Source organism: Tiliqua scincoides, chromosome 1 (assembly GCF_035046505.1).
Source record: "Tiliqua scincoides isolate rTilSci1 chromosome 1, rTilSci1.hap2, whole genome shotgun sequence".
NCBI lineage: Eukaryota > Metazoa > Chordata > Lepidosauria > Squamata > Scincidae > Tiliqua > Tiliqua scincoides.
This window is the reverse complement of record NC_089821.1, coordinates 232,221,969-232,242,646: the sequence shown is the minus strand read 5'-3', so window position 1 is coordinate 232,242,646 and position 20,678 is coordinate 232,221,969. Positions and strand designations below refer to the sequence as shown.

At 43.6% G+C, this 20,678-nt stretch overlaps 1 protein-coding gene across 1 annotated transcript in view; it reads left to right on the top strand.

Annotated features, from left to right (window-relative positions):
* OPN3 (opsin 3) overlaps window positions 1–19,984 on the top strand; it is a 28,979-nt gene extending 8,995 nt beyond the window's left edge. Inside the window, exons 2-4 of the mRNA XM_066623057.1 lie at window positions 13,629–13,948; window positions 15,272–15,523; window positions 19,721–19,984. Coding sequence (XP_066479154.1) covers window positions 13,629–13,948; window positions 15,272–15,523; window positions 19,721–19,984 — 836 coding nt within the window. The remainder of the gene's footprint in view (window positions 1–13,628; window positions 13,949–15,271; window positions 15,524–19,720) is intronic.
* Window positions 19,985–20,678: the final 694 nt, after the last annotated feature.

Here is a 20,678-nt window from a genome sequence, read left to right as displayed (position 1 = left end):
CAGCTACACTTGCCCATGTCGTTGGTGCCGACATGCACCACAGCCGCTACCTCTCCCCCAGCACTGTCTACCAGCCTGTCTAGACGAGAAGTGATGTCCGCAACCTTCGCACCAGGCAGGCAAGTCACCATGCGGTCCTCACATCCGTCGCAAACCCCCCTCTCTATGTTTCTAATAATCGAATCCCCCACTACAAGAAGCCCCCGACCCCCCTCCCGCCGAGGAGTATCCCGAGTGCGCTCGGATACGGGCCCATCCCCTGGAGAAGGGATCCCCCCTAGGGGATTGTTTCCCTCCTCTCCAGGATGACGTCCTCCAGTCCCGAGACTTCCCACCCGGGCAGCCGAGGAGCTGCACGCCTGAGGTTGGGACGAAGCCTGATCGTCCCCAGAAGTCTCCCCACGGTCCTCCTCTGGCTGCCTGCGCTTCTCCAGGTCGGCCACCAAGGCTTCAAGGGAGCGGACGCGTTCCCTGAGAGCCTGGAGCTCCTTGCACCGAGGACACACCCATGACTTATGCCCCAGAGGCATATAATCATACATGTGGCACTCGATGCAGAACACTGGATAGCCCCCACCCTGCTGCTGGCTGTCTGACTGCATAGCTTTCCCCCCCAGATGGCATGCAACACCACCTTCGTATTTGTGAGGCCTCCCTGTGGGGGAGGGCCCACCTGGCCTTTCTGAGGGGGACCCCTGGTGGAGGCCTCAGACTAGTTCCCTCACAAGAAGGGAGGGTTGCGTCACCCAGTTCCCCTCTTTGGGTTGGCAGCATTTGCCAGTCAGGAGCAGGGGCTGCTAGCAGCAGATCCTCCTGCCTGCTCTGTTAACTCCCAACTGCCTTGTCATCCCTGGCCTCCAGGTTTACGTAGGGCAGACCCCTCCCCTTTGGCCCCTCCCCTCCCCTCACAGGGAGGGTACAAATAGGGCCTGTCTCAGGGCCTGCCCTCTCCTGGGCTTACCACAACTCCTCCCCTTTCTCTCTCTGTTTCCCTCCCACCTCCTCTCACCTGGAGCTGCTAGGGTTGTTCCTGAGAGGGCTGCGAGGGCTGCTGCCTCTGCTCTGGTCCAGCAGCCTTCTCCCTTGGTAAGTTGGGGACTCGCGGGAGGAGGGGAACCCCGAGAGTATTAAACAGGTGGTGAGGGGAGTTCTCAGTTTCTTAGGCATGTCCTTGGTTTGCAGATAATAGTTTTGTGAGAACTTTGTTCTTCTTTGAAGTCTGCTGCATGTGAGGGATTCAGTCTTCTGCTATGTGGTTTGAGGAGGCAGTAAAGTTGACTTTCTTCCTTTGTGTTTCATGCTCTTCCCACTATCTTGTCCAGCCCTGATCAGTCAGTCTTCCATGCATCCCTCCCTAATTGTGACCGTGGCAAAATTTTGTCAAAGTCCTGTTCAATAAAGTGCAACCATATTAAAAACATACTGCCCTGGAGGTTCTTTCTGAGAATGGTGGCAAGTTTCTGACTTAATATAGGAGTGTCTTTGTGGCAAAAGCCACACTAATCCTCCCCTCTAATGCTGCCAATCTTTCTTCAGCAGGCTTCCTTTGTCTGCAGGTATCTTATATGCACTTTCCTGGAAGTAAGCCTCATTGAACTCAATGGCAATGGCACACAGGTCTGGCATTGCTTGAGACTAGCTTCTCCTCTCCTCCATACTATCTGTGAGACAAGGGGTGCAATCCTGCCCTTGACATGCTGTAAGGCACGTTTGCACTTCCTCAGGAGGAAGCTGGGCCGATGCTCTGAGAAGTGCCGGCCTGCAGAGGCTGACGGAAGCCTCCGCGCCAGTTTCCTCCCAGCGTCTTGCGTTGACTTGGATGCCGACACAAGGACGAAAGGGAGGCAGGAGGGAAGTGTTCCTGGGTGGGGAGAGGGCGGGTGGGCATGCGGGGAGCTGGAGGCAGGGCTGGGATCCGGCAGTTATGCCAAATCCCAACCCCTGTTCCCAGGGAGAACCGAGCGGCTTCACCTCAAGAGGTGGTGCAAGTCTGAGGAGACCCATAGGCGCCAGCGGCCCTTACCCAGAGGTAAGGGGAAATGTTTCCCCTTGCCTTTGGCTGAGCTGCTTGTGGCCACAATCCTGCGCTGGATATAGTGCAACCCTCTTGGCTTGTCTGTTCCCGCGCAGGATAGGATTGCAACCAAGAAATAAGGCAGTCCTATCAACAGCTTTCCCCGCCTCTGCCTCCAATCCCTCGCCCCACTCCCAACTGGAAGGAAGCGCCATGTTTAATGAAGGTGTTTTCAGCAAGGAGACCGATGTAGTAGTTTGTGAGAAAAATTGTAAGCCTCTGCTACAAGTTGGGCTTCAATCCCATGTACAGTTTCTTGGAGAAAGCACTATTGAATACAGTAGGTCTTACTCCTGAGTAGCCACGCATAGGGTAATGTAAATGGTGGCACCCATGGCACCTCCAGGGGGAAGAGGATTGAAATGCTGATGAGAAGGGCTTCATTGCTGGCCTGGCTTCCTCTTCTCTCCTTTCTCAGATCCCAATGAGATTCACAGAGCAAAAGATCAAGGAAAGATAGCTTTTTTTGCTCTTTCCCCTGCTCATCACAAGCAAGGAGGTGGAGATGACTGCTCTTCACAAGGGTAGGAGAAGCTCAGATCAAGGAGAGGATAATGGGGAGCTCTGCTAGGAGCCAGTCTAGGGTGCCAGCTCACTTGGCACCCTGCACTGAGTGAGGGTGCCAAAACCCTTAGATAAAAAAAACCATACTAGTTTTCTTATACTTTCAAAACCCACATGGAAGATTTGGAACTCATAGAATAAAAAGTGATAAAGGTACCTGGATATTATGTGGCAAAAAACTCATGGAAAAGGAAAGCCATCTTGAGTTTTGCTTCCAAACATGCATTTATTCCATAGCAAATGCCCATTTCTGCTTGGGTTTTTGCATACTTTTTCTGGGCCTTAGATGAGCAGGATTGGAAGGGATTCCAAAGATCTTCCCTTTCCCATATTCTGCCTTAAGCTACTATAGTCCATTCATTCCTCCCTTTAACTGCTACAGATCAATTCATATCCAAGTCATAAAGTACCATGAGCTGCAATTGGCCACCCTGGACTTGGGAGTACCAGTACCTATGTAGTCCAATTTACAAGGATTGATTTTTGAATAGCCTTTCTGAAAAGTCCAGGGGACTCAAGAAAGTGAATTCAGTCAAGTGTTAAATTTTTCTTTTTTGTTCCTAGAGAAATAAAAGCAAATTTATTTTGAAACTAGGTCAGTCTATACACACAGAATCACTGATGTGTTAAATTACTTTCCTGTAGAATTTTCTTTTACCCAAGTTGACTTCTGCAGGCAAAAATACCCCAAATGATATGCTAAGAGAACATGCTGGTACTAGATTAGAAACCAAAAATGAAGAAATCAGTACGCTTAATCCAGCATAGAATCTAGCGCTTAATGGTTTTTTCCTGAAACTGTAGATCTGCAAAATCTTGTCACTTGGGTTTTTTGCTATCATAGTTTTGAATCTCTCTCTGCAGCCACAGGGACCAGGGACGTCTTTACAATGGTGACACTGTGGTTCTTGGGATGCTAATATGAGCCTAGGAAAAATTATGCCTTGAACACTGCTTGTGACTGACGGCCTTGATGGCGAATACTCTATTTAAATGGTGCATTGATCAGTGCGCTAACTTATCATATGGTCCCAACTCTTATTTCAGTTCTTAACAGTGCCAAACAGACAACTGATCAATGCAGCCTGTCAGTTTTATCATGTCAGGATGTGGGTGACAGTTTTTCCAGAGAGTATTATCATCTGCATCATATCGTTACTTTTCCATACATCTCGACTGTGGCATGGTGTTCTCTTCAGAACTTTCAAGGGGTGGGACATTGAGCCAAAATCTTTACCTCAGAATCAACACTCACCATGAGCACCATGAACCAAAACCTGGAACCAATCCTGTGGTCGGCGGCACGGCTCTCTGCCACCGACCACAGTCGCAAACGTGCCATAAGTCACGTTTGCGGGGCTCACCACTGGGCTCCCACCGGTGCTAGCCCAGTGCTGGCCGGTGCTGGGCTAGCGCAGGGCGGTGGCCCAGGTTCTGTGGCTCGGAGGTCTCCGGGACAGCTGGCTGTGGAACGGGAAGCGGGGGCATGGGGGAGGCGTTCCGGGAGGGGGAGGCCAGCGGGAGGCGTGCCGAGGGGCAAGTGGGAGGAGGATCAGCGGAGCTGAGCTCCGCAAGATCCAGGGCACTCATGGAGGGCTGTGGCGCCTTACACAAGCGCCTTTACTGCTAACCTTTTGGTTGGCGGTAAAGTGACTAGCCCCATTGCAGGGCTGCTTACCTTACTCAGGGGAAGGGGTCAAACATCCCCTTCTCCTGAGGAGCCTCCCGTGGTAGCGCAGGAGGCGCAGGATTCGGCGGCAGCCCTTTTTGGTGCCTCTGAGCCTTGGTTATCTGGGCAGCTCAGGATTGGGCTGCCCATCCTCCCTGAGATGTACAGTATGTGGCGCTTAATGCATTTTATTTCTATGTTGTTCACCTGACATTTAAAATTTATATAAGGATTGCCTTCTTGCCTGAGATATGACATACACTGATCTTCCTTGCAGTAAAATTGGCAGCCACCCTTTGTTCCTCTTTCTTTGCCAGCTGTTACTCATGGATGACCTACATATGATATTTCAGAACTGAACACTTATGCCAAAGCCTGAGATTGTGAGCCTACTTATTCATGTTTCCTACTGGAGTGTATGGGCTGACTAGATGAGGTGAGTCAGAGACTCTCTCTCTCCCCCAGGAGAGAGCCAACCAGGATGTGAGCTACGTAGAAATGTGTCATTCTTTGCTGCTATTGGACATGGAAATTAACCTATTCTTCAAATAAAATTAAGCAGTGTCTCAGACAGCTCTTGCAGTTAGAAATGCAAGAACAAGGTAAGAACTGGTAACATTGGGTTGGATCCTGATTTGGTTTAGATCCAAAGATGCCCACTCAGTAGAGTCTCTGACTGAAAGAAACACATTCCTTTTGAATGATGGATCTCTGCTATCTCACAAGCTGCTTTTCAAACTTCAAAAAAAATTTGGAAAGAGAGTGCTCAAGCCTATCTTTGGATCCAAGCCAGTATGATGCCCTGCCATTGTCTTGGATATCTTCTAAAATAACAGAGCCTTGTGCTATCTTTAAACAATTGTGGCTTAAACTTTTATGGACTTCAGTCCACTGTATCAGATGCATGTGGTGTGATTTTTGGTAGGCAAGTGTATAAATGAGATGTGTGTGTGACACAGAAGTATGGGGGGGGAAGAAACCTCAACTTTGTTTTTGCTGCCACAATCCATCACAGTCATTCTTGTGGAAGTGGTTTCATCTGTAAACTTGGTATGGCCTGCATGCCAGGCTGTAGCTTAGTGAAAGAGTACTGCAGAAGGTTCCAGGCTCCATCCCTGAAATCTCTAGGAAGAGCAAGGAAAGATCTCCATCTGAAACCAGGAGAGCTGCTGCTGATCTGTGTTGACAGTACTAAGGTAGAGGAACCAGTGGTCTCACTCAGCATAAAGCAGCTTCCTGTGTAACTGTGGGTACTTGTTTAAAAGTCCAAATCAAGCCATGCTCTTTTGAAAGGTGGGAAAGGAGAAGGGGTGGCAGGCCACTCTGATGATACAGAAAAGAGGAAGGTTAACTCCCCTTTGGGATTGGAATTTTGCACCAACATGTTCTGTTGATAAAGAGGAGGACTTAGAAACACTGATGAAAAATCAGTAGAGGGTGACATAATTTGAAGAAAAGTTGTTACAGTATATAAATCAAAAGGACAGCAGAGATTAGGTATCACGGTACTGGGGAAAGTGGTAGAACCCTAGGAGAAAGGCAGCTCAGTACAGAAGTGGGGACATTAAAATGGAGAGGTTGGTAATAGGGGAGAGAATAAAAAGTTATTCAGGTAGACATCTGAAAAATAGACAAACTGTCTTTTAGATGTTGGAATTATATGTGGTGATAAGCAGTGTGGTGATGGGCAGCTTCATGTTCAACTCAGAACCCATATTCTACTTTGACAGAAAAACCATTCAGAAGGTACAACTAGTTTTCTGTTCCTCTTGAGCAAGCGTTTATGAGTGGAGGTGTTTTTTTCTGGTGAGCAGGATTGGATTACAACCTAAATCTTACTGATCACAATGGGCTTCTGAGTAAAATAAGCACCATTTTCAGTCATCTCTACTGAGCAATCTATGCTATCTGCAGGAGCTGCAACTCTGGTAATGGTTTCTACAACCAAGTCATTGTGCACTATTAATAGCTGACTGATTCTTCTTTTGTTTGAGGTGTTTTACAGTTAAACAATATAGATAGTCCCAAGATCTTTGCTTTCAGGCAGTAAGCTGTAGAATGCCATAAAGTGCCAGTCCTGTTTATCCATTGTTCCTGGGGCTACATATTGCTGCACACAGAAAATATACAAACTGTATGTTTCTTTCTGTATGTCTTGAGCAAGAGTACATCGCACAGCTACAAGTCATTGCATTAAATTGAGGGATCAATAATACGAGGGATGTAAGAAGTGTTGTAGGCAATAGTTTAGCTTTTCAGGGGCAAGCAAGTTCAGAAGCCAAAAGTAATGCTTAGATGCCTTTGACTTACAGAATGTAATTAGGCATTGCTTTCAGTGAAGCCTGTAGAACAGTGCTTGCTTGAGAAAGAGAGGGCTATCTTTAGCTCTTGCATCTCTAAGCCCTGGGAAGCTTTGGAGCATTAACAATAGATCCTGGCAGTGAGAAGTAAATCCTTAAATTAAATGAGCGTCCCTGAACTAAGACGAGGGAGACCTGCCTTCCAAAACAAGCTACCAGTATATTTATTTTTTTATGACGTGTATCTTTGAACCATTCTAACCTTAAGGCAAAATGTCACGTTTCAAAACACATGTTTGCTGGTTAATAGTGATGGCAGCGTAATGGGAAGAAAATATCAGTGAGCAGGCAGGGCATCCTTAACATCTCTCCACTCCCCACCCATAAGCCTGTGCTTTATACTTATTTTCAGTCTGGGAACTAGCTGGGGGAGCAAAATGTGGGGTTAAGCATGCCTTATTGCAATTTCTTCAGGCTAGATATTGCTGCACCAATGTACTATTCAGGCCAGTGGTGTCACTAGGAATCACGTCACCTGGTGCAGGAGGCCTGTGTGTCACCCCATGCAGTGGGCGGGGCAATGCCCCAGGTGGTAGGTGTGGTGATGTACTATTGCCCCGCCTCCACTGTTTTTTTGGCTGTACCTTTTGTTAGAACACAGATATTTCAATGTGGTTTGTTTCATTGCATTCTGCGTGCAATTACATATTGATTGATATATAACATGATGGTTTTATTCCTCCAAATTCTGATTTTAGTGATTCTGAAAACTTGTAGAGTCACACACACACACACACACACACACACCCATGTCAACAGTAAGTAACACCTTATTGCAGCAGTTCTCAAACTTTTAGCACTTGGACTCACTTTTTAGAATGACAATCTGTCCGGGACCCATTGGAAGTGATGTCATGGCCGGAAGTGACATCATCAAGCAAATTAAAATAAGTAATTATAAATAATTAAATTAAAATAAAAGAAATAATTAAATAAGGGGGAGCCAGTCCTGTTCCACCAAGTGAATCTACTCTGAAGTAAGTCCTATTGTGGTCAGTGGGGTTTACTCTCAGGAAAGTGTGGGTAGGATTGCAGCCTGTGATCCCAATCCTATGTCTACTGAGAAGTAAGTCCCATAGTGGTCAATGGAGCTTACTCTGTAGCCTGCCTGCAATAACACCCCCCCCCCCCAAAAAAAAAGAATCAGTGAGATTTCCAGCCCTCTCCAGTGCTCAGTTTAAAGTTTTTCTATTTCAGGCATATCAAAATAAAGACCCTCCTGGCTTTTCAAGTGCAAAACAGAAAACTTCCCCTTACCAGTTGAAGCCTCTTTTTGGTCCTTTTTTCGGGGGGGGGGGGGGGAGAGGCTGCCTTCTGGAGCTGCCTTCTGGAGCAGCTCCATCGGATCTGCTTTCGGGACCAATGATCAGGACCATTCTGCTGTCCTCACATTCCCCTTTACCTGACCTGACCACCAGCCAAGGCTTATCTGTCTACTCGTGAGTAAACGCAACCGTGAGGCTGCTTTGCTTTCCATGGAGCTCAATAGCCTCGCAGCTGGGAGGGACGCAGGGACCTCCTTTTCGTATTTTTGGGGGCTGCATTCATTGGATTGTGACCACTGGTGTCGTTGGGTTCCTCTCAGCCTACCCTTTCCGATGGACTATGGCAAGTTTGCCTACTCACGAGTAAACACGTAATACGGCTCACTTTCCATAGGGCTCTTTGCATTTTTTTCCTTCTGGTTTTTTGGCCATAACCTTTGAACGAAAGGAGCGATTTCAATTCTGTTTTTTGCATTGCACTCCGCTGGACATTCCACATCCAACGGTGTATGGCACGACCCAGTAGCTCCTAACGGCGCAATTTTAGTGCGTCCTCCCCCAGGGCGCGTCACTCCCCCCCGCGTGTCACCTGGTGCGGCCCGCACCCGCTTAGTGACACCACTGATTCAGGCTGTCATGCATTCTGAAAAAGCGCAGGAACCCTGCTAAGAGTGATGTGGCAGCTTCACAGAGAAACATGGGAAATGTAATGAGTAATGGATAGCAGTCTCAAGTGACAGCACTTGAGATTGAGAGTGAGTGAAAAGGAAGGGAGGTGCCACTCAGGTGTAGAAATGTGAAGGCTTGGAAAAATTAGGAAAAAAAACACCATTTTTTCCATTTTTTTTCTTGAGGCCTTTTTTGTTTTTTCTCCAAAAAATTGATTTTGGAATGTTTTATTTTGTCATGATGAATAAAATATTTTAAAACAAGGTGTTCAAATATTTTCCAAATATTTTTCTAAAAAATATGTATGGTATCAGATTATTCTAATTTCTGTGCACTGAGGACAAGCAAGTCCTAGGTTACAAACTGAACTCTCCAATGCAAGAACAAGATGCATTTCTTCCTTTAGGAAGTGCTGCCATTGTCACAAGAAAAGAAGAAGGTTTCAGTTTTGTGTTTGCATGTTGGTGGGAATGTTTGGTTCTGTTCTGTCCACTAGGCCTCAAAGCATTGGAAGCAATTACAGAGCAACAAAAAGGACCTGAAAGTATATAATTAATTTAGGCAGCAATCCTAACCACACTTTCCTGAGAGTAAACCCCATTGAACAAAATAGGACTTACTTTTGAGTAGACCTGGTTAGGATTGTGCCGCTAAAAAGTTAAGAGTTTACATTTATCTGATTCCAGAAAACTGAATCATTTAGCTACATTAGTTTATCTTTATAACCTTTGTGTAAATAATAATTTAATTACTACTAATCTGGTTCTTTACTTCCCCTACCCACAACCATAGATTAGTGTCTTCTTGAAAATTAGCCATTAAATTATTTTTCTTTCCTACTCCCCTTAGGAAAATGGTGAGACCAACATCTAGCATATGGAGGCATTTTCACATTACAAGTTCTTCTGAGAAGAAAAATGTGATTTGCAAATATTGTCAGATGAAATATGCATTTCCAAATGCTACCAGGATCAGCCCCACTGGATCAGGCCATAGGCCCATCTAGTCCAGCTTCCTGTATCTCACAGTGGCCCACCAAATGCCCCAGGGAGCACACCAGATAACAAGAGACCTCATCCTGGTGCCCTCCCTTGCATCTGGCATTCTGACATAACCCATTTCTAAAATCAGGAGGTTGCACATACACATCATGGCTTGTACCCCATAATGGATTTTTCCTCCAGAAACTTGTCAAATCCCCTTTTAAAGGCATCTAGGCTAGACGCCAGCACCACATCCTGTGGCAAGGAGTTCCACAGACCGACCACACGCTGAGTAAAGAAATATTTTCTTTTGTCTGTCCTAACCCACCCAACACTCAATTTTAGTGGATGTCCCCTGGTTCTGGTATTATGTGAGAGCATCTCCCTATCCACTCTGTTTATCCCCTGCATAATTTTGTATGTCTCAATCATGTCCCCCCTCAGGCGTCTCTTTTCTAGGCTGAAGAGGCCCAAATGCCGTAGCCTTTCCTCATAAGGAAGGTGCCCCAGCCCCATAATCATCTTAGTCGCTCTCTTTTGCACCTTTCCCATTTCCACTGTCTTTTTTGAGATGCGGCGACCAGAACTGGACACAATACTCCAGGTGTGGCCTTACCATAGATTTGTACAACGGCATTATAATACTAGCCGTTTTGTTCTCAATACCCTTCCTAATGATCCCAAGCATAGAATTGGCCTTCTTCACTGCTGCCGCACATTGGGTCGATACTTTCATCAACCTGTCCACCACCATCCCAAGATCTCTCTCCTGATCTGTCACAGACAGCTCAGAACCCATCAGCCTATATCTAAAGTTTTGATTTTTTGCCCCAATGTGCATGACTTTACGCTTACTGACATTGAAGCGCATCTGCCATTTTGTTGCCCATTCTGCCAGTCTGGAGAGATCCTTCTGGAGCTCCTCACAATCATGCCTGGTCTTCACCACTCGGAAAAGTTTGGTGTCGTCTGCAAACTTAGCCACTTCACTGCTCAACCCTGTCTCCAGGTCATTTATGAAGAGGTTGAAAAGCACCGGTCCCAGGACAGATCCTTGGGGCACACCGCTTTTCACCTCTCTCCATTGTGAAAATTGCCCATTGACACCCATTCTCTGCTTCCTGGTCTCCAACCAGTTCTCAATCCAGGAGAGGACCTGTCCTCTAATTCCCTGACTGTGGATAATAATAAAAACTTTATTTCTATCCCGCCCTTCTCCCCAAAGGGACCCAGGGCGGCTAACAACATATAAAACAGATTAAAACATAATTTCACGACAGATAAAAACATATTAAAAACACATTAGCAGAACCCCATAAAAAACTAGTCAGATAAAAGTCAGAATAAAAGAGCATAAAACAGCAGTCCTTAGAGGAATCAGGCCTGTAAAAAAGAGCAACTAAAAATGTATAAAAGATGTTAAAAAGGCCATGAAGTCAGAAGGCTTGGTTAAACAGCAAGGTCTTCAGGCCTCGCCGAAAAGTCTCGGGGGTCACATAATGATAAAACACATTCTTGTATGTCACAATTGCCCTGTAGATATTAAAAAATCCTTCATGGATCTAAGTGAGGAGGACCACAATGATGAAAATGCACATAGTTTTCTCAACGTTCTCGTTCAAGAAGTCCTCTTTCTACTCCATCTGTAACATCAGCAGCAACACAGTGTTGTCCCATCAGCAGCATCTTCAAGTAAACAGATACTAAAGACAGCTGCATCTAAAAATTATGCAATAATTTCATTTGTAGACAAGATGACACCTGAAGATCAGGAAAAAATTGATAACTGAAAATACGTACTGGCAGGAAGCTTTGAAATTACTAAGACCATCATACCATTTGGCCAGCAGACATTCTTTGAGCAAGCCTCTTTTGGAGTCGGAATATGAATGTGTCATGGAATCTGCAAGGAAAAATGAATGAAGCACTGTGTCTTGCACTACTTACAGATGGGTGGACAAATGTGAGAGGAGAAGGAATTATAAATTTTGCTATAACAACACCTCAACCAGTTTTTTTTACAAAAGCATTGAAACAGGAGAGAACAGACATACTGCAGAGTATATCAGCTATAAAATATGTGAAGTCCTACAGAAAATTGGGAGTGGTAAAGTATTTGCTTTGCTGACTGACAATGCCAGCAATACGAAAGCAGCATGGGAGATCATAATGGAGAAGTATCCACATATTACTGCAATAGGATGTGCATCTCATGAGCTCAACTTGCTTCTTCATGATATTGTGAAACTAGACACCCTTCAAATGATTTATGGATGAGCAAAAGAAATTATAAAACATGTAAAAGGTACTCATATTGTAGCTGCAGTTTTCAAGAAGAAAAAATGAAAAGAATAAAATAGTGACACTGAAGCTCTGTAGTAAAACTCGGTGGGCTGGAGTGGTGATGTCCTTTGAAAATTTACTAAAAAACAAAGAAGCTCTTCAAGAAACAGTAATATTTGAAGATCTTAAAGTACCCAGGAGTGTGAGAAACACTGTTCTTGATCAGGATGTCTTCTGGATTCAGCTACAAAATTCCCTGAAGATTCTAAAGCCAACTGCTGCAGCAGTCACTGCATCTGAATCAGATAGTGCACTTTTGTCAGAAATTCCTTATCTAATGACCAAGATAAAAACAACTGTTTTTGAAAATCTCAGTATATTTCCGCTTACAACTACAGAAGAAAGTAAAGTGAAAGATTTTATTTAAAAAGGGGAAGAATTTGGTTGCCATCCAATTCATGCTGCTGCAAATTTGCTGAATCCAAGATTCAATGGTGGAAAAAGAAGTGATGACAGCACTGTTACTGCATTTGACTAGATTACAAAACAAGCATCACATTTAGGACTTGATGTTGGGAAGGTACTTTCAAATGTTGCAGAATATGGAACATCTTCAGGGATTTGGTCCAGGAATGCAATCTGGGATTCTGCCAAACGTATTCCTCCTGCAACATGGTGGCAAGGTCTTTGCACAACACAGCCTCTGACTCCTCTTCTCGCCTTCTTCAGATTCCTCCATCTTTTGCAGCATATGAAAGAATCTGGTCTATGTTGGAAACACTCACACTAAATCAAGAAATAAACTGACATGTGAAAGGGTAGAGAAGCTTGTTTCAATCCGGGCAAACCTTCAGTTTTTAGAAGTCCATAATAACTGTGATAATGACAGACACAACAGAGTAGCTGCAGAAGCAGAGACTGATACTGATAATTACAGCTCAGGAAATGATTCTGATTAAATTTCATGCCCATTCATTGAAACTTAGTCCCACTCCCTTCTATACACTTCCCCCCTCTTCAATTCTTTTTATGAGAATTGGTTTTCATTGCTTCTTTCATCGTGCACTAGTTCCTCATGTGACAGGTGCTCTTCTTATTTTGCAAATATGGAACTGGAGTTATTTCTCACAAGTTTCTCGAACAACTTTAGCCTCAGTAATCCTTGTACGTATGTGCTGATCAGCAGTGCATTCAGTGAGAAAGTAGCCTGGCTTGTGTGACACAGTATCTACTATATTTGCAAACCACCTTCTTGTATCCTGCATCCCACCTTCAATGGATTGTGTTCTGACTGATCAAACTATCTGAGTCTTAACTGGAATTTACTAGAGTGTTGCAGAACTCCTGATCTGTTGACTTAGCCATTAATGTTCCACTGACTACTTTTTGAAATCATTCTGTATAGCAAAGTGTGTTTTGTACAAATAGAGGTGGATAGAGACTGGTCATAATCTAATTTTTTCCAGTGTTTTCATTACAAAAGCTAATCATTTTAATATGGTTCTTGTTTTCAACTAACATCTTGAGGTAGTGGCCAGTGGCCCCTGCTAACATATTACTAATAAAGCTTTGATGTTATCAGTAATGGGTACACATCAAATTTATTTTTTGTTCAGTCTGTTAAATGCTTACTGTTTTAATCTAGGGTATAACTGCATCAGGTATTCAGAACAACAAAACACACATAGCAAATCCCAAGCCTGTATATAGAAGAAATGCAATGATTGACCAAGGCATACTTTCTTTTATATCTTTCTGCAGGAATTGTTTCTATTATGACCCTCACTGTCCTGGCCTATGAACGTTACATCAGAGTTGTACATGCAAGAGTTATTGATTTCTCATGGTCATGGCGAGCAATAACGTACATCTGGCTGTATTCCTTAGCTTGGACAGGGGCGCCTCTCCTGGGCTGGAACCACTACGCTCTGGAAAAGCATGGATTAGGTTGTTCAGTGGACTGGAGATCAAAAGAGCCCCATGATACATCCTTTGTCCTCTTTTTCTTCCTTGGCTGTCTAGTGGCACCAGTTGGGATCATGGCCTACTGCTATGGGCATATTCTCTACGCAATACGAATGGTGAGTTGATGAGTGCAGAGGCTTGTCACTGAATAGTTCAAAAATCCTCCTTGATTGCTAATTATGGTGATCAAAATGTGGCACATATGAGAAAGATAGCTATATACCTAACTGAAAATAAAACATATTTTGCTTTGCATTTCTGACAAGGCTGTCCTAGAAACATGTTATTATCTGTTACATTTTTTTTTTTTTTGCTATAACGACTGAAGTTGGTATCCTTGATCTGAAAGAACCTATTCCTAGTACAGTACACAATGTTACTTTCCAAAAGGGGAATGGAACAAATCATTGAACTATGAATAATCCTGGGTGGCTGCACATACTGGCTTGAGCAACTCCATAAGAATCTCTAATTCTTGTACTATAACAGGCATCAATACTGGACAATGAGGAAAAAGAAATATTTATAGAAAGATGGATTGCAAGTGTACAAACCAAGAACATTGCATTTGAAGTGTGATGCTAGACTTAAATGGAGCAATGTGGATGCTGAATGAATTAATAGACACTAAGAATTCGTTAGGAATCCTTCCTTTTCCACAATATCAAATTGCCCCAGTAGAAGCCTAGTGTGGACATCAAGCATTTTGTATCTACAGTGTTTTGCCTTTTTTATGCAAATGTTATACAGTGATACATAGCGTGCACCCTTTCCCCCCAGAGAGCTTAAAAAAGTGCTATGTGTTTAACAGTAATTTATCTGTTATATTTATCTGAATTACACTTAAAACAAGGTAGTCCCATATTTTTATTATTTTTAAAATCAATACATATATAAAAATGCTAGTATTAGTTAAAAGTACAAGAATTCTCTTGATGGAATAATTAAGGCAATGGAATAACTATAAAAAAGTATATAGTTAGTTTTCCATGAATGATTTGTTCAAGCTTATTGTTCAAGAACAGCTAATATAGCAACAAAGGTCTTATTTAAATGAAGTTGGGATATGGTTGCTGGTCAATCAGGTTGATCTTCCACCATCAACCTCCAAACTGATACGGAACAGTGGTGATCATTCTGCTTTGTGCGTTTTGCATAAGGAGTTTGCTGATTATACTCAAGAGAGAGACTACATGTCCTCATGTAACCATTGCCACTGCAAATGACAAGGGCTCATTTGGGCACAATGCCATTTGCATCATGCACTCTATGGAAAGGAATTATGGCTTTAATTTTTCAAGAAAGAGAAGAAACTTTGATTAGGTGACAAGAATGAGCTCTCCTATGAGTGCATTAATAATCTCTGAAGGGATGGGAATTTGAATATCTGCTACTCTTAATAAGTTTTGTTTTTCAATCTTGTTTTCTCTTATTTCCAGCTCCATTGTGTTGAAGATTTACAGACCGTCCAAGTGATCAAAATCCTAAGATATGAAAAGAGAGTGGCTAAAATGTGTCTCTTAATGATAGCCACTTTTCTTATTTGTTGGATGCCTTATGCTGTGGTCTCTCTCTTAATAGCCTATGGATATGATCACCTTATCACTCCAACAGTGGCTATCATCCCATCTTTCTTTGCCAAATCAAGCACTGCATACAATCCAGTTATCTACATCTTCATGAGCAGAAAGGTAGGCAATTTAAAGTAGCCGGTTAACTCATGTCATAAGGGTCATATCAAATTGTGCACTACAGAAAGTCACTTTCTCAACTTGAGGACAGTAAAGCAGAACTACACAAACTATACACACTTTTGTTATCTCACAAATGTGTTCTCATTTAATGGTGGAATAGCAAATAGGAAAGACTTAACTCCTTCTCTGACTTGGAAAGCAAGGTCTACTGAACTTACAAGCAAAAATCAAGAGTGGCAAAAGCATGCCATGACTAAGATTTCCAGTAGTCCATCTACTGTAAAAAGTGTGAGTTCTACTGTAATGCACTACCCAGCAATGTGAATTAGCTTGTATTTACAGTTGGCCGACATCTTATGCACATTTTACTTGGGAAAATTCAAGGTATACATGACTAACAGAGAGAGAGAGAGAGAGAGAGAGAGAAATAGCAGTTTAAATAATGGGGGCGGTTTCACCCATCACTCCACTTACTAAGTATATACTTTTGAGTGAGCATGAGATGGGAGAATAAATTGGCAGCTCTCAGTTGTCTCAATTCCCAAGAGTCTCTCATAGTATATAATTCTTAGACAGTATGTATTTTTTCAGATTTAAGGTAGTTGACAATACTTGGTTTTCCCCTTCCACGCTAACTTCAGAATCTAACTCTTGCATAAGATGTGGCCCTACCATATAACCTAGACACAAGCACATTATTTTTTTTTTATCCTTAATGATGGCTTTTGGTTGCCATAGACTGATGCAATGCTAAATTAGGAACAGGAGATGCGGTTGCACACCTGGGTGGACTGGGAAGAAAGCTCCCCAAATGGGTGTGTTAATTGATTCTTGGAGATCAAGAATGAGGTCCTAGATACTTGGAGTTATATCATCTTGGAGTTTTACCCCCCCCCCACACCCCTATTCTATTCAGTACCTGGATCTCACATTGGGTACCAGTGAAGTTTAATAGCAATCATAAAAGCAACTGAAAATGACTGATGAAATGTTATGGAACAGTTCTTGTTCCGTAGATGAAAGCTATGAAATAGATGAAAAGCTATAGATGAGAGCTGGGAATTAAGTCAGATAGAGGTTAAAAGAGAAGATGTTTCAGACCTCATTGATAAATTAAAGATCAATAAGTCACCAGGCCCTGATGGCATCCACCCAAGAGTTATTAAGGAATTGAAGAGTGGTTGCTGATCTCTTGACTAAAATATGCAACTTGTCCCTCAAAACGTCAGCGGTGCCAGAAGATTGAAGGATAGCAAATGTCACACTGATCTTAAAAAGGGAAAGAGGGGGGACCCGGGAAACTATAGGCCGGTCAGCCTAACATCTATACTGGGTAGGATGGTGGAATGCCTCATCAAAGATAGAATCTCAAAACACATAGACCAGGGGTGTCCAAAGTTTTTGGCAGGAGGGCCACATCATCCCTCTGACACTGTGTTGGGGGCCGGGGGGAAAAAAAGAATTAATTGACATTTAAAATTTGAATAAATTTACATAAGTTTACATTTACATTTAAAGATGACCGTATATGAATGGAAGAATGTTTTGCAATAGCTAAAGGCCTCACACAAAGCAAGGCTGGTCTTTCCTTTGCTGCCGCTAGTGCATCACAGACGTGAAACAGCAAGCAGTGGAGGGAGCAAGAGGTCAAACTGCTGAGAGCAGTTGCGTCAGGCCAGTGCGGGCTCCAACAAATTAACAGAGGGCCAGAAACTCATTGGAGACTAGGGACTCCTTGAGGGCCGCATTGGGAGTCCTCAAGGGCCGGGGTTTGGGCACCCCTGGCATAGACGAACAGGCCTTGCTGAGGCTTCTGTAACGGTAAGTCTTGCCTCATGAATCTTATAGAATTCTTTGAAATGTGAACAGGCACGTGGATGCGGGAGAACCCGTGGACATTATATATCTGGACTTTCAGAAGGCGTTTGACATGGTCCCTCACCAAAGGCTACTGAAAAAACTCCAGTCAGGGAATTAGAGGACAGGTCCTCTCATGGATTGAGAACTGGTTGAAGACCAGGAAACAGAGTGGGTGTCAATGGGCAGTTTTCACAATGGAGAGAGGTGAAAAGCGGTGTGCCCCAAGGATCTGTCCTGGGACTGGTGCTTTTCAACCTCTTCATAAATGACCTGGAGACAGGGTTGAGCAGTGAGCTGGCAAAATTTGCAGACGGCACCAAACTTTTCCGAGTGGTGAAGACCAGAAGTGATTGGGAGGAGCTCCAGAAGGATCTCTCCAAACTGGCAGAATGGACAGCAAAATGGCAGATGCGCTTCAGTGTCAGTAAGTGTAAAGTCATGCACATTGGGGCAAAAAATCAAAACTTCACATATAGGCTGATGGGTTCTGAGCTGTCTGTGACAGATCAGGAGAGAGATCTTGGGGTGGTGGTGGACAGCTCGATGAAAGTGTTGACCCAGCGTGCGGTGGCTGTAAAGAAGGCCAATTCTATGCTTGGGATCATTAGAAAAGGTTTTGAGAACAAAATGGCTAATATTATAATGTTGTTGTACAAATCTATGGTAAGGCCACGCCTGGAGTATTGTGTCCAGTTCTGGTCGCTACATCTCAAAAAAGACATAGTGGAAATGGGAAAGGTGCAAAAGAGAGCAACTAAGATGATTACTGGGCTGGGGCACCTTCCTTATGAGGAGAGGCTATGGCGTTTGGGCCTCTTCAGCCTAGAAAAGAGGCACCTGAGGGGGGACATGATTGAGACATACAAAATTATGCAGGGGATGGGCAGAGTGGCTAGAGAGATGCTCTTTACACTCTCACATAACACCAGAACCAGGGGACATCCACTAAAATTGAGTGTTGGGAGAGTTAGAGCAAACAAAAGAAAATATTTCTTCATTCAGCATGTGGTCGGTCTGTGGAACTCCTTGCCACAGGATGTGGTGATGGCATCTGGCCTAGATGCCTTTAAAAGGGGATTGGACAAGTTTCTGGAGGAAAAATCCATTACGGGGTACAAGCCATGATGCGTATGTGCAACCTCCTGATTTTAGAAATGGGTTAGAATGCCAGATGCAAGGGAGGGCACCAGGATGAGGTCTCTTGTTATCTGGTGTGCTCTCTGGGGCATTTGGTGGGCCACTGTGAGATACAGGAAGCTGGACTAGATGGGCCTATGGCCTGATCCAGTGGGGCTGTTCTTATGTTCTTAGCTAGATATGTCATAATCCTTTCTAAGTCAGGGGATGCAATTTTTGTGAATATTTTCACATCTTTCCCTTTCAGCATTTTAGGAAAGAGGTAGGCCCAAGGCAAGGACTTGTGAGTGCTGCAGAGCAAATGTAGGGAAGATGGAAGGCATACCTGTTACCTTGGCAATTGCCCTATACTGAAGAGGGCAATGAAATGGCTTCCTTTGCCCTTAGTTTTGACAATGTAAAACATTACTTGGGGAGTAAAACCTCTTCATTGCCCTCACACTCCTCGTGCTGAGTCAGATAGGCTGGTGCTCCCTTCCTTGCTACACTTCATTGATCATTTCATTATACTGCATAGCAAAATAGCAAACCATTAGTTCCATTGCCTGGGCAGTAGGTACACATTTCCTTCCTTTAGAATCACATCAATGAAAGAGCTCTGCTTGCCTTCTTTAAGACAGCCAGCCACTGTCTTTTCCCTCCTTCAGGGTCATTTTTGTGCATATCAAAAATGACCCTGAAGGAAGGAAAAGACAGGCTGGCTGCAAATAAAGCTGAAAGGTTTCTTCCAGGGGGAGGTAACTTGGGCCCCTCAGAAGCCTACTTTTTGTCTTGACAGTTCACTGTAACCTGAACCTTAAGTGAATTGAAATTATGGACGAGAGGCACCTCCCAAAGTAGTATTCTGATGTGTGAATTGCTTAGCTTTCCATTATTCTTGCTACCTGTGGAACAGTGCGAACATTTCAAAATGTACAGTGAAGAACCAGAGAGGCTTTGTAGCATTATCCCATAACTTGTTGGTGCAGATAATTTCCAGTTCTGAAACTGTTGATGGCCAAGGAGATACTAAAATGAAGCCTGAATGTAGAGACTTGATATGTTTGAACCTACTAGAGGAGGAAGAGCAAACAAAGGGTTCTGCAGTGTTTCAGGGACAGATACCCATTTTACATTGCACACTTGAATGTACTGGGTGAAAGCAGAGCCTTTAAAGCTTTGACTTTTCACACTCTAATCCTGTTCCTTTCTTTGCAGTTTCGACGATGCCTTATGCAGCTCTTCTGCTTTCGCCTCTTGAGATTGCAGAGGAGCCTGAAAGAAAGGCCAGCAGTGGGCAAGGAGAAGCTCATAAGGCCCATCGTCATGTCCCAGAAGGCTGGTGATCGACCAAAGAAGAAAGTGACTTTCAGCTCTTCCTCTGTAATTTTCATTATCACAGGCGATGACACACAGCAAATAGATGACAGCACCTCACACACCGGCACAAAAGTCAACGTGATTCAAGTGAAGCCTCTATAGCAGGCTGTATTCAACAGCTGTCGGAATCTGAGTGGATTTTTGCCAACAAAACTATTTTCGTTTAAGGACTCTCTTTGTGAGATAGATGGTATAATTAGGAGAAACGCACCATCTTTGAGGTGTGAAATTTGGAAGTAATTCAGTGACTGAAGCTCTGTAATATGTTAATTGTTGTGACAGTATTGAAATAATGACACTTGGCAGAAAGATGGGGTTTTTTTTTTTACTTAGAATATTTATTTTTCCATATCATGTCTCGATTACTTAGCACTTGCTGCACTGTAGACATACCAGAGAAATAAAGGAGCTTCTGACATAGGTTTCTTCAGTGAAGGCTCATTGATATATTTTTTTTTTAAAACTGCTACACCATGTTAAAATGTAGTGACGTGACATATCTGTTTGGGCCTGTGTGCAGTGTATGCTGGCTCAGCTGCTTGTCTGGAAGTCACTGTAGGGGAACACATGTACTGTGATGACTTTGTAGGTCAAATTTGTGATGTGCATAAATGTAAGATAGCTCAGAAACAGAGGAGCGTCTGGCTCTTAAACAACTGTGCTTGTTGGTTACGTGGCACCTTTTCCACCTTAAACGGAACTGATTGCCTACATGGGGGTCTGGTAGAGTAGGAAGTGACTTAGTGGCTTGGTAACCATCTTTAATACAGCTGTGCGTGAGCATTGGCTATGTTAA